The sequence below is a fragment of the Prunus persica genome, chromosome G2, assembly GCF_000346465.2.
Source record: "Prunus persica cultivar Lovell chromosome G2, Prunus_persica_NCBIv2, whole genome shotgun sequence".
NCBI lineage: Eukaryota > Viridiplantae > Streptophyta > Magnoliopsida > Rosales > Rosaceae > Prunus > Prunus persica.
The window spans coordinates 23,345,066-23,357,813 of NC_034010.1; the positions used below are offsets into that span (position 1 = coordinate 23,345,066).

The following is a 12,748-nucleotide window of genomic DNA, read 5'->3' on the forward strand; positions in this document are numbered from 1 at the left end:
CACGCGACATGTAGAGAGAGCCATATACAATTAATTAACTCTTAATCTAATAATATATTTTCCTATCCATAAATGAAAAAACTCCTAACCAGCACAACCGATGCCAAACCCTACCAAACTCCCAATTTATTAGATTTCTGCTGCAATTAATTGGGAAATGGCATGCTGTTATCGGGTCACAGTTGGCAACAGATAGTCCCGAAATTTTCCACTTGGTCATTGATTGGATTAGTTTCTAGTTAGCAGCTACAGTGGATAAAACTAGTCATATCTCACGATTGGTTGGTCTCCATTAATGTTTGTACCAAAGAAGAAGACATCACTTGCACAAGTTTCTTATTTTTTTGTCATGTTTTTTGGACATTGACCAAGGAGGAGCTAATTTCAGCCAAACCCAGATTTTGTGCATCTCAGCTCTGTGGCCCAGTATTAATTTAGAACAAAAGTACCAGGCCATCTTTGCCTGCCCTGCAGATTAGGGAACCTGCGTAGTTCTTGGTCAATGTATATTATAAAACCTCAAGCACTTATTACCTTACCTTACTTTGTCGGTTAATCTAGCTTATGGGTTGACTAAATATCAAGTAAACAACCTTGTTAGGAATTTTTTAATGAAATAGGGCCAGTCTATGTGCCATTCACTGAGTGATACCATAGCTTTTAACAGGAATAATTGTTACAACTTTTTGCTTTTTTATTCTTCTGACTGTGATTGGAAGCAAATAAAAAATAAAAAATCACTTGCCGTCATGTAATTAACGCTTTTAATTTTGTGATATTATATTAATTATTATATATATTTTTTTTCTAAATTTTGTCAAAGTGGGTAGGTAAATATAATAGAAAACAGCTAACATCTGGGTTTGATGTGGGATGCTATCTCCTATTCAGATTTGGATGATTACACATGTACGTATCTATGCAGGCGATTATAGTTGAAGTTATGTGGAATAATAGGTGATCATTCATAGTTCTTGGTGTAATGCAATTTCTCTTTAGTTTTTTTTTTTTGGTTACGGGTATGGCCGAAGCCAAAAAAAGAAAAAGCAAAATACAATTTCTCTTTTCAATATTAGAAGAGATGTCAAAGTTCGAGTCCCTTAAAACATAAGCTAATTGAGAAAAATTCTTAATACAATATTGTATGACTTTCACTTTTTATTATTTTCTTTGGGTTAGTTGTTAATTTCTTCTTGTATTCATTATGGTGTAAGAGTCAAAATCTAACTCCATTAAATTTTACTTGTTTATAGGCAAATAGGACTGTCAATTCTACCTTTTTATTTTTCTTGTGTTGGTGGTTGCTACTGTACTTTATTTTTGGTTGTGTTCATGAATTTACCATGTTGGAGAGTTTCTTTTCCTTTCAAGTTTTCGTATTTTATCATAAGCGCACCCATCTGTAATTAGTGCTTCCATCATCAAAGTTGCATTCAATTACAAAAATATATATATATATATATATGAGGAAGGGGGAGCAAGGGACTTTTATCCACATCCAAAAAAAGATCTCCACTTATACAAAAATTTATCAAATTCGTAGTAAATTGTGGGGTGCGACTCATTTGATTGAAAAAATGTCTCATTAAAGATGAATTATAAGACACGACTCAAAGTTCAAGTTAGTCCTAAATTAACCAGCCTCTTTTAATACTCAAAGTGCAGTCTAGCATGCCCATAACGTGCTCGAAGAGCTTCTTAAGTCCACAAAACTTGAAGTCGTGGATGGAAAGAGACAAGACAAACTATAATTGGTTTCTTATAAGAAAGTAGATGTATATCCAATTTATTAAAAATAACTAAAAAGATTTTCTTTTAAAAGGAGCTAGTTATTCAATTTGATTTACCAAATGTAAGGATTAGGCAAGCTGCTCTACACATAAGAGTTTAGTCATTAAATTGTCGAAATAGTCTACCCTTTCAATAGCAAGTCGAAAAAGAAACCTTGCTTGATATAATACTCCCGTTCTCCTAGGATCATATATGTAAAAATTACTAATTACAATCTTTAAACAATACATAAAAAATATATGATTAATACGACGGTGTTAATGCCATATATTACCTCATATTTATAGGAAAAAGAAAGTATGGTTTAGCAATTAGCACTAATTCTGTGAGTCGAAGTCCTTGCGGGAAATTGATATATAGTTGTAACTGACCGAAGAAAGAGTTTTGTTGTTTAGCTAATTCATGGAAAAATGGAGTAAAAAACACAGCAGACGTGGCGAAGAATGAGACGGCCATTGTTTGCATTTGCAATGTCTGTTTGGTTCATTTCGTAGACCGTTTAGCGGCTTCTTGTGCTTGCTTTGACTCTTCACCTCCATTTAATGTTCAGTCAGCTGCACACACTGGGTAGCCACCGGCCCATGTGCAACTTCCCCAAAATACCCCTCAATTTGCTTCCCTGCCACATCTTCCACATTACCAATTATAAAACTTATATAATTTATAGCTTACCCTCCAAATATTATTGCACAATCAAGCAATTGGCCCCCATCCAAAAGGCCAAAAGCAGCACTGCAAATGGTCCCTAGTTTTTATGCATATTTACGGTTAAATAAGTGGAAATGTCAAGTTCGACCAAAACAAAAAAGTTGAAATGTCAAGAATATGCAACTGTTCAGAAAAGAAGGGGAAGAAAAGAACGACCTTTGAGTCTCCGCTTGTCTCTCTCTCTCTCATAATGGGCCGCATAGTCAATTTGCCCGCATCAACTACACCATCGATATATAACAAACAGTTCCAAAACCAGAACTTGGAAAACTTGGACCCAAATATAATCCCCCCCAACATTAATTTAGTCTAAACCCTAATGGTGGTTGAGCTATCTACCCATCCTTCTCCTTCTATGAACTACTCACAATTAATTCAACATCATCATTCCAGCTTTCTTGCAGCACTTTACTATTAATTCCCATTCCCATGCCCCTCCTTCCCCATTCTTCATCTTCACAACTTCATACCCCTCTCCTCCTCTCTAGCCGTGTTCGTTTTCGCACGTACACACTCAAACGCAACGCCTGATGCTAGCATAACTCATCGACTTATTATAAACAGTGCTTATAATTTGGTGCTTTATAAAACACACAGAGAGTTATTGTTTGAGAGAGACAATCAAATTCAGTTCATCAATGGATGTTGCTCATGCTAGTAGTAATAGTAGTATAGACATGGACAATGAGAGATTGACGGCGGAGATGGCTTTCAAGGACTCGTCCTCCGCCGTCATCAAAATCCGCCAACGCTTGCCGGACTTCCTGCAGTCCGTCAAGCTCAAGTACGTCAAGCTCGGCTACGGTTACTCTTGTAACGCAGCCACCATTCTCTTGTTCCTCTTCATCCTACCTCTCTTCGTGTCCGTAGTGATACAGCTCACCGGTCTGGAGTTGAACCGTATCACCGAGCTCTGGACCAACCAGGCCGTCCGCCTCGAGAGCATCGACGCCGCCACCCGCCTCGCCGGTTCCGGCGTCCTCCTCTTCTTCCTCGGCCTCTACTGGGCCAAGCGGTCCAGACCGGTCTACCTCGTCGACTTCTCGTGCTACAAACCGGACGACCAACACAAGCTGTCGGTCGACTCGTTTCTAAAAATGACCGAAGAAAGCGGCGCATTTGCTCAGGACACTTTTCAATTCCAGACCCGGATTGCGAACCGGTCCGGTCTAGGCGACGAGACGTACTTGCCGCCCGGAATTACATCCAAACCGCCTCAGCTGTCCATGGAGCAAGCCCGGTCCGAGGCCGAGACGGTTATGTTCGGCGCGCTCAACTCGCTCTTCGAAAAAACCGGAGTGAAACCGAGCGAAATCGACATCCTCATCGTAAATTGCAGCCTGTTCAACCCGACGCCGTCGCTCTCCGCCATGATCGTCAACCACTACAAGCTCAAAACCGACATTAAAAGCTACAACCTCGGTGGTATGGGCTGCAGCGCCGGTCTGATCTCCATCGACCTCGCCAAGGACCTCCTCAAAGCAAACCCCAACTCCTACGCCGTCGTAGTGAGCACCGAGAACATCACCTTGAACTGGTACTTCGGAAACGACAAGTCGATGCTGCTCTGCAACTGTATTTTCCGAATGGGCGGCGCCGCGGTTCTACTGTCGAACAAAAGCCGGGACCGAACCCGGTCCAAGTACGAACTCGTCCACACCGTCCGGACCCACAAGGGCGCGGACGACAGGAGTTACAATTGCGTTTACCAGCGGGAGGACGACAAGGGAACAATCGGCGTGTCTCTCGCGCGCGAGCTGATGGCGGTTGCCGGGGATTCGTTGAAAACGAACATCACGACGCTGGGCCCACTGGTGCTGCCGTTTTCCGAGCAGGTGCTCTTCTTCATCACGCTGATCCGGAAGAAGGTGTTCAAGGCAAAGGTGAAGCCGTACATACCGGATTTCAAGCTCGCGTTCGAGCATTTCTGCATTCACGCCGGAGGGCGGGCCGTGCTGGACGAGTTGGAGAAGAACCTGCAACTCACTGAGTGGCACATGGAGCCTTCCAGAATGACACTGCACCGCTTCGGCAACACGTCGAGTAGCTCGTTGTGGTACGAGCTGGCGTACGCGGAGGCCAAGGGCCGGGTCGGGCGGGGTGACCGAGTCTGGCAGATCGCATTCGGGTCGGGTTTCAAGTGTAACAGCGCGGTTTGGCGGGCGCTCCGGCCTATTTCGGTCGGGGATGGGTTGGGTAACCCGTGGATGGACTCGATTGATAGGTACCCGGTTAAAGTTTCAATCCGTTAGGATTTGTCTTTGGTGGCGCCATGCCAACGGATCAGGATGCCCCAGTTCCTCTCATGTGGAATTACATGTGGCTGGGTTTATTTTATTTTATTTTTAGATTTTCGTTTGTATTTGTAATATTTTACTGAATTTCTTACGATGGCACATTATAAAGTGAATTATTTAAAAGTAATTGGAAATTAAGGTCTTCTCAAATACACACAGTGTTTTCCCTTTTCTTAACATTTTTTGTTTTTATTAGCGAATTGCCCCCTTGCTGGATTTAGAAGATGTGCATTGAAAGGTTTCTTTGTCCAATTCCAATTCTAGATGGGAAAGGGAGCAAGATTCCAAATTTCCATGGCATTGACATGTAACTTCAATCCTCCTTTTTCGCGAGTGAGAATAACTCAAAATTTAATTAAAAATCAGAAATTTAAGAGGAGAAATTGTCACAGTGTTGTACGATTACAATTAATGCACATAATAGGACAAATTTTTTTTAAAAAACAAAAAAATCTCAACTACTTGAAAATTGAAATCTAATTTTCTTTTATTTTTTATTTTAACAACATAACTTCTTGTCTGTCTGTGAAATTCAAACTCAGTACCTCTTTCAGATTCGATACTTTATTAGAGCCCTTCCATCAATGCAGCCCAGCCCGAGGCGAGGGCAGAAAAAAAAAATTTTTCGCTCCAGCGTTGCGCCCAGGCCCGGGGGTGGTGTGGGACCCACCATCTCGGGTCAGCCCGAAGGCGAAACCAGCCCCAGGTCCAAAACGCGGTTGCTGACGTCAGCACTCGCGTCACGCTGACGTCAGCACTCGTGTCACGCTGACGTCAGCACTCGCGTCACGCTGACGTCAGCTAGCGCGTTTCAAATTTTTTTACCCAACGGTAAAAAAATTTGAACCAGCGCGCGCTGACGTCAGCGCGACGCCAGCGCCAACGGTACGCTGCCACGTGTCGCCTCCAACGCCATACGATCTGCTTCTGAGGATTAATCCAACGGCTGAGGCTTTTTTGGGGGAAAAAATATGAAAAAAAATCGTAAAAAATTCTAAAAAATTCTAAAAAACTCTGATATTTTTTTTCTATAAATACCTATCAATACCCTTCACTTTCAACACCAATACTCTTACATTTCATTATACTTCTACTATTATTCACTCTTTTTACACAATATTTTCCTCTTTTTCATCTAGCATTTTGATTTCACATTTTTATGGCTTCTTCTATCGAAACCGGAGGGGCTTGGAGCACCATGGAAGATGTTTCATTGTGTGAGGCTTGGCTCCAAATTTGTCATTGTCCCGTGTCCGGCAATGAGATGAAATTTTTTCATATGTGGAAAAAAATTCATGCCGAATTTTGTGAAAAAATTCCAGGGTCTACTCGTACGGAGATGACGTTATCCAGTAGGTGGAAAATCCTGAATAAAGAGTTGAGAAAATGGAGAAATGCCCTAGCAAAAGCGATGGACAACTATAGAAGCGGGCAAAATCGTACTAACGAGGTAAGTATTTTATAATTTTTGTTTTATTAAGTTTAATCTCCTAATATATATAATTTGTTAATATTGCTTGCATTTTCAATATTTTTTTAATATTTCTTGCATTTTAAATATTTTGTTCATATTTCTTGCATTATCAATATTTTGTTAATATTTATTGCAATTTAAATATTTTGTTCATATGTCTTGCATTTTCAATATGTTGTTAATATTTCTTGCATTTCCACTTGTTTCTTAATTTTCTTGCACTTCTAATTTATTTGTAAGGTTAATTGCATTTTCATTATTATATTTTTTGTTACTTGCATATCCAATATATTTTAAATATTTATTGCATTTCTATTTTTTTGTTAAATAGATTATACAAGCACAAATGTGGTTCGGTGCAACCGGGGGTGGCAAAAAAAGTTTCACCCATCATGAATGTTGGGAGGTGGTCAAATATTGCAAACGGTTCATAATTATTCCAACGGGTCCCGACGTTGTATTAAACGAGACGCCACTCCGTGATTCAATGGCACCGGATTCACCTCTTGATTCTCCTATGAGTCAAGACTCACCCATGGAAAAGGAGCCGTGGCCCATTGGCCGAAAGGCCGCGAAGGCAAAGAAAGTGGGTAATTCAAGCAATTATAATTCAAAGTTTTTGGAGGAAATTGCAAGGCAAAATGGCCTAAGAATTGAAATGGAGCAAAAACGCCAAGATAACGAGTTGACCCTTCAAGCTGAGTATGCACGAGAAAGGGAGTATTTGCGCAAAAAAGATATAGACAACACGGATCGGGAAACCATGGCCATGGATACAAGTCATATGTCCCCTGAGACAAAACAATTTTGAAAACTAGAACGAAGGGATGTTATGAGAAGAAAACTTTTTCGGGATGATGGGCTTAGCAACACGGATTGGTTAAATGATGGAAACCATTAAATTTGTTAGCCTACCTTTTATGTATGACTATTTTTCATGTTTTCTTTTAAAGTTGTTGTAAATGTATTTTATTTTAGTAGTAGTAATTTGTAATGACTTGTATTAGATTTCGTTATTTAATAAACAAAGTATTCAATAAATTACCTTTTTATTCAACATATTCCATACTTCAAACAAAACAAAATAAAAACACCTCGAATAATCAACCACCGAGCTTGAAGGATACCAAAACACCTTTCGACATCTTTCCTGTATCCCTCTTGATAGGTAGAAAATAATTTTTGCTTCTGGGATCGGGGATTCGGAATAGATTTGACAAAAGTGGTCCACCTCGGGTAGATGCCGTCAGCTAGATAATACCCCGTCTAGTACACTGTATTATTGACTTCATAGGTGATATTGAGGCCCTGACCTCTCAATACATCGTTGAAGACCGGGGATTGACCCAGCACGTTGAGGTCATTTTGTGATCCTGCAACTCCGAAGAAGGCATGCCAAACCCATGTGTCGAAACCAGCAACCGCTTCAAGGATGATACTTTTTTGGCCTTTTCGATTTCCATAATCACCTTGCCAGGCAGTTGGGCAATTCTTCCATTGCCAGTGCATGCAGTCGATGCTACCAATCATTCCAGGGAATCCTCGAGCTTCGGCTTTTTGTAGAAGCCGTTGGAGGTCCCTGGGAGTAGGTCTACGCAGGTAGTCCCTAGTGTACAGAGTTTCAACAGCTTGACAAAATCTTACCAAAGCCTCCAACGTAGTGGACTTCCCCATCCGGGCAATCTCATCCACCTGATTAGCAGATGCTCCATACGCCAACATTCGTATAACAGCTGTAAGCTTTTGCTCCGGAAGAAGCCCCAAAACCCCAGCAGCATCACACTTTTGAACAAAGTATGCATCATAATTGCAAATATCATGCATGACTTTATTGAACAAATGAGGTTGCATTCTAAATCGCCTTCGAAAATCAACATCAGAGTACAAAGAAGTTGGGATAAAATAATCTTCCAAAAGATTCTTACCCCTAGAATGCCTATGTCTTTCCACATTCCGGCGGCGGCCGGCTTGTGAACTATGGCGGCGACCTTGGTTCTCTTCTTCTTCCAAAGCCACTGCTATGAGAACTTGCTCATCGACTTGTCTCTGCAACTCATTGACTTCATCTGCTCTACGGTTTCTCTCTCTTATTTCTCTCTCTTGTCTCTCCAAGCATCTCCTAAATTCTTCCATTCAGAATGAATGAAGTATGAATTATAAACTCTCAGAAATGAAAATATAGAAAGATGTGGTGTGAGAGGTATGAGCTGAGACTCTGATTTTATAGAAAAATTTGGCAAGATAGACATGCCACGTGGCTTGATTTTATTGGATGAAAATCTTATCTGAAATTTGAAATTCATCCGAAATTTGAACCCTAATTTGTATGAAATTCAAATTTTGAAATTCATCCGAAATTTGAATCCAAATTTATCTGAAATTTGAATTTTGAAATTTATTCGAAATTTGAACCCAAAATTTTATCTGAAATTTGAACTTTGAAATTAATCCGAAATTTGAATCCAAATATCTTATTCGAAAATTTTATATGATTATGAATAGGCTTGACACGTAGGAATCCGAAAATCTTATCTGAAAATATAACCCAAATTAATTATTTTCATTAAAAAATAGGAGGAAAAAACAAAAAAATAAATAGTAATTGCCATGGCTAAGGGCAACGGGTGGAGACACAATTTACTATTTGCAAGGGCAAGCACTATTCACGTGAATAGTGCTTGCCCTAGCTCCACCCTTGTCATGGCTAAGGACAAATAGGTGGAGTTGCTCTTAAGGTTGGAAGACGCAAGGGGATTCGGTTTTCCCCATTTTCTGGGTATTCGTTTTGAATCCTTCCCCACTTGATATGGCCATGCAAACTCACATGAGATGGGCATGAATGGACCAAGGATTTGTTGTGGATATTTAATTTGATTGGGAATATTACTTTTTCGTTTTATTGCTGAGCAATTTGATTGGGACATGTAACAATGTTGGTGCCCAAATCAGTGACCAAGAGGGTGGATTGGTTGGTTTTGGGATTATCCACATGGGGCTTCAAGGGACCGAAACCACAAACATGACTATTCATTATTATTACTTTTTTTTTTTTGGAGTCAGTTCAAATTTATTTATTTATTTATGGACATTTTACATTTATTAGGTTTTGTAAGTTGCATCTACTCGACTCTGACTTGCAGGAATTGGGGGACTTGATCTCAGTCCCATCAACAAAAATGACGTGTTTAACAATTCAATCATTCCTGGTTTGGTCTTGTAGGCCCTTCCCTTTTCTCACAAGAACATCCATTGCGCTTCTTTGTTTGTTGCATCAGAATTTTCTGCTTGAATCTTTGCTTGAGTTAAATCTGAGTGTTCACGAATTTTCTTGAATACAAGCGATAATTTAAATTAAAAGGAGGAGGGATAGTTTCTCACACATATTCACTACTAATGTGCCATAAGAATTCAAATATGAGAGAAACCACTAGTTTGCAAATTAAGGCCATTTTTTATTGAGCGTTGACGAGTGTTCACAAATTTTATTGATTTGGGAAAGTCACAAAAGTTCAAACCAAACCTACCCCTTCCCCAACAATGGCATTCATAATGATAGAGTTAATGAGTTAGCTTTTTTTAGGGAGTGATATGTCATCCGTTCACACTGGCACTTTCATTTGTTAATGAACAAAATCTCTCTCATTTCCAATTCCGCAACCCACTAAACAAACCCTAAGCAAGTGGGAGCCTATTTACAAGAGTTCTTGCTTCCTTTTATTTCTTTAACAAGCTTAATGTAGCTTATTGTGAATGTATTGACTCTCTCCACTCATTCTCTCTTTGAGATTAACACTAAGATAATTATGCAAATGGAATGTAAGTGTGACTTTATATCCAAAAATTTGCATATGCAACAGGAGATACTCTAATTAGATATTTTAAACTAATAATATATGTAGAGGGGAATTGAACTTAAGTGCAATGGGAGTAGGCATACTATTTTAGCCAACTAACCTAACTCACACTTGCATTCATTATTTGGATTTAATGAACAAAACTTAATACTTCGTTAAACTTTAGGACAAACTACAGTAAACCCTCTAACCTATAGGGTCATTTACAAGTTCATATCCGATTTTGAGGACATTTATGAGTACATACTCAACGTCGCGGAAAACTTACAATTTGCCCCCTCCGTTAGTGAGATCTTCAGAAAATTCGTTATTTGCCTATGTGGCATTTATGAGACCCATTTTTTAATTGACGTGGACTTACAGGTGGACAAATAAATAATAAAAAATTATATACATGTTAAAAATAATTTTTAAATAATATTAAAATCATTAAAAATGAATAAAAAATAAAAAATAAAATCTCCACTCTCTTCTCCTACCCAGCCAACCCTCTTTTACACCTCCTGACTCAACCCCACCTCTCAGCCACCCTTCTCCCGTTGCCCACCAAAACCCATTAGAAAAAAAAACCATCAGACCCACCCTCCCTCCCTCCCTAACCAGCGACCTGAAATCTCTCAGCCCACCCCCAAGTCTTTGAGCCCCGACATCCAACACCCACCCTCCTCCAGGAACCCACGCCACACACCCAGCCAACCCCATGAACTTCGCTGACCCCATCTTCCCCAACCTTGTAGCAATTACGTCCTCTGACTCTCCTGTAACAAAACAAATAAATGAATTAAACCCAGAAAAGAAAACAACTAGAAATCAAAGCATCCAAAGCTAAACATCAGATCAAGTGTAAAGAGACAGCGAAAAAAGAGAACTTTAAGAGAAAGAGATAGAGGAGACATACAGGCGTGGACGGATGGTCAAGAAGACAAAGTAAAAAAAATTAGTTTTTTGTCCACATGGAACTCCATGTCAATTAAAAAATGAGTCCCACAAATGTCACATGGCAGGTAACGAATTTTCTGACGATCTCGTTAACGGAGGAGGCAAATTGTAGATTTTCCGTGACGTTGAGTATGTACTGGTAAATGTCCCCAAAATAGAGTATGAACTCGTAAATACCTTATAGATTAGGAAGTTTACAATAGTTTGTCCTAAACTTTATATTTTTAATTTAAGTACTTATTTATATTTTGATAATATTTTTCTATTCGACCCAGCCTGACCCATCGATCAATCAAATAGTCCACTTAATAAAGATAACCCAACCCACATTATATGTATGGCTAACATAAAAAGCAAAGCCAACCCATTTAGCAAAGAAGAAAACAACCCAAAAACCAAAAACCACACAGCAATGTGGGCAGTGTCCTACCTGTCCCCACCAACACCGCCATGCCACCCTCTCGTACGCAACCTCAACAGACCACCTCTCAATCTCAAGAGCCTCTCCGTCTCCGCCAAGTCTCAGCCACCAGGCCAAGACCTCGGAGGCTTAGGCCATTCAATTCTCACCAAACTCAAATCCAACCACAAACCCACAACCCCAATTCTCTCAAAGCAAAAGCAAAAGCAAAAGCAAAAGCAAAATCAAGAGGGCAAGCAGATGATTAGTGGGTCTGATGTGCTTTTCGCTCTCCAGAAAGCAGCTGATAAGAAAAGCAGAGAGATTGGTAAGAAAAAGAAGAAGGCAAATGTGTCGTCGTCATCATTATCATCCTATCTGGGAAGCCACGGGGAAGAGGAAGGTGTGGATGAGGATGGGAAAGTGAGGCCCTTGTGTGTGAAAAGTGAGTGGGGTGATAGGTTGGATGAATTGGAAAAGCGGTTTCAGGAGCTTTCTTCTAAGGTCGTTTGAGGGTTTGCCCATCTATGCATTCCAATTGTGAATAATATTTTTATTTGATTCATATCCATGTTTTCTGTTTCTTTTTCAACACTGGTCTTGTTACTCTTGCATTGTATAAATGAATCACATTCGGAGAAATGAAACTAATGTCACCTATGGACACTTGGCAATAGAGCATAGAGGACAGTTTTTTGAGCTTTCCATTTCACTTTCACCATATGGTGTAATTGTGTGGGCAGTTCTTCTCTGTGCATGACGTTGTTTGAGCACAAGCTATTGGGGAGGGGGTTTTACACAGATATTCTTTGGGTGTTGGGATTTCAAATCTCTTTACACATAGTGGAGGTGGAATAGCCCGACCAACTAAGTTATACCTCACTGGTTCCTTGTGCAAGACGTTAATCTTTGGACATTATCGATACAAAATCCATCTTTTATTAAAGAATGAACATCATGTCCAGAAAGTTTCCGAGTCATACTTTAGTTTCCCATTGTAAGTAATATGGTGGCAGTGCCGTGTTTAATTATTTGGCTTCTTGTTTAAGCAGCATTGTCTTTCTTTGATGATCTAAGTTTGGTGTTTTAAAACTTATTTTCCGTGGATCTTGTTTAATTTTGCCTATGTTTGAACTTTTGGGTTTGATCATCAAGAAACTTCGCATTGATCTCTCTTTACATAAGCAAGAGGAAAGAAGAAAGAAGAAAGAAGAAAGAAGGTAAGTCTCGGAATTGGGTTTTTCTTTGAAAATGACTTGTGTTACACAAGAAGATGTATATAATA

The 12,748-nt window shown here is 39.7% G+C and overlaps 2 protein-coding genes across 2 annotated transcripts; both read left to right on the forward strand.

The window, feature by feature from the left end:
- LOC18784627 (3-ketoacyl-CoA synthase 1) lies at nucleotides 2,666-4,948 on the forward strand. Its single transcript, XM_007218921.2, has one exon. The coding sequence runs from the start codon at nucleotides 3,138-3,140 to the stop codon at nucleotides 4,749-4,751; it is 1,614 nt and encodes a 537-aa protein (XP_007218983.1). The 5' UTR covers nucleotides 2,666-3,137; the 3' UTR covers nucleotides 4,752-4,948.
- On the forward strand, nucleotides 11,263-12,539 carry LOC18785535. Its single transcript, XM_007220414.2, has one exon. The coding sequence runs from the start codon at nucleotides 11,401-11,403 to the stop codon at nucleotides 11,974-11,976; it is 576 nt and encodes a 191-aa protein (XP_007220476.2). The 5' UTR covers nucleotides 11,263-11,400; the 3' UTR covers nucleotides 11,977-12,539.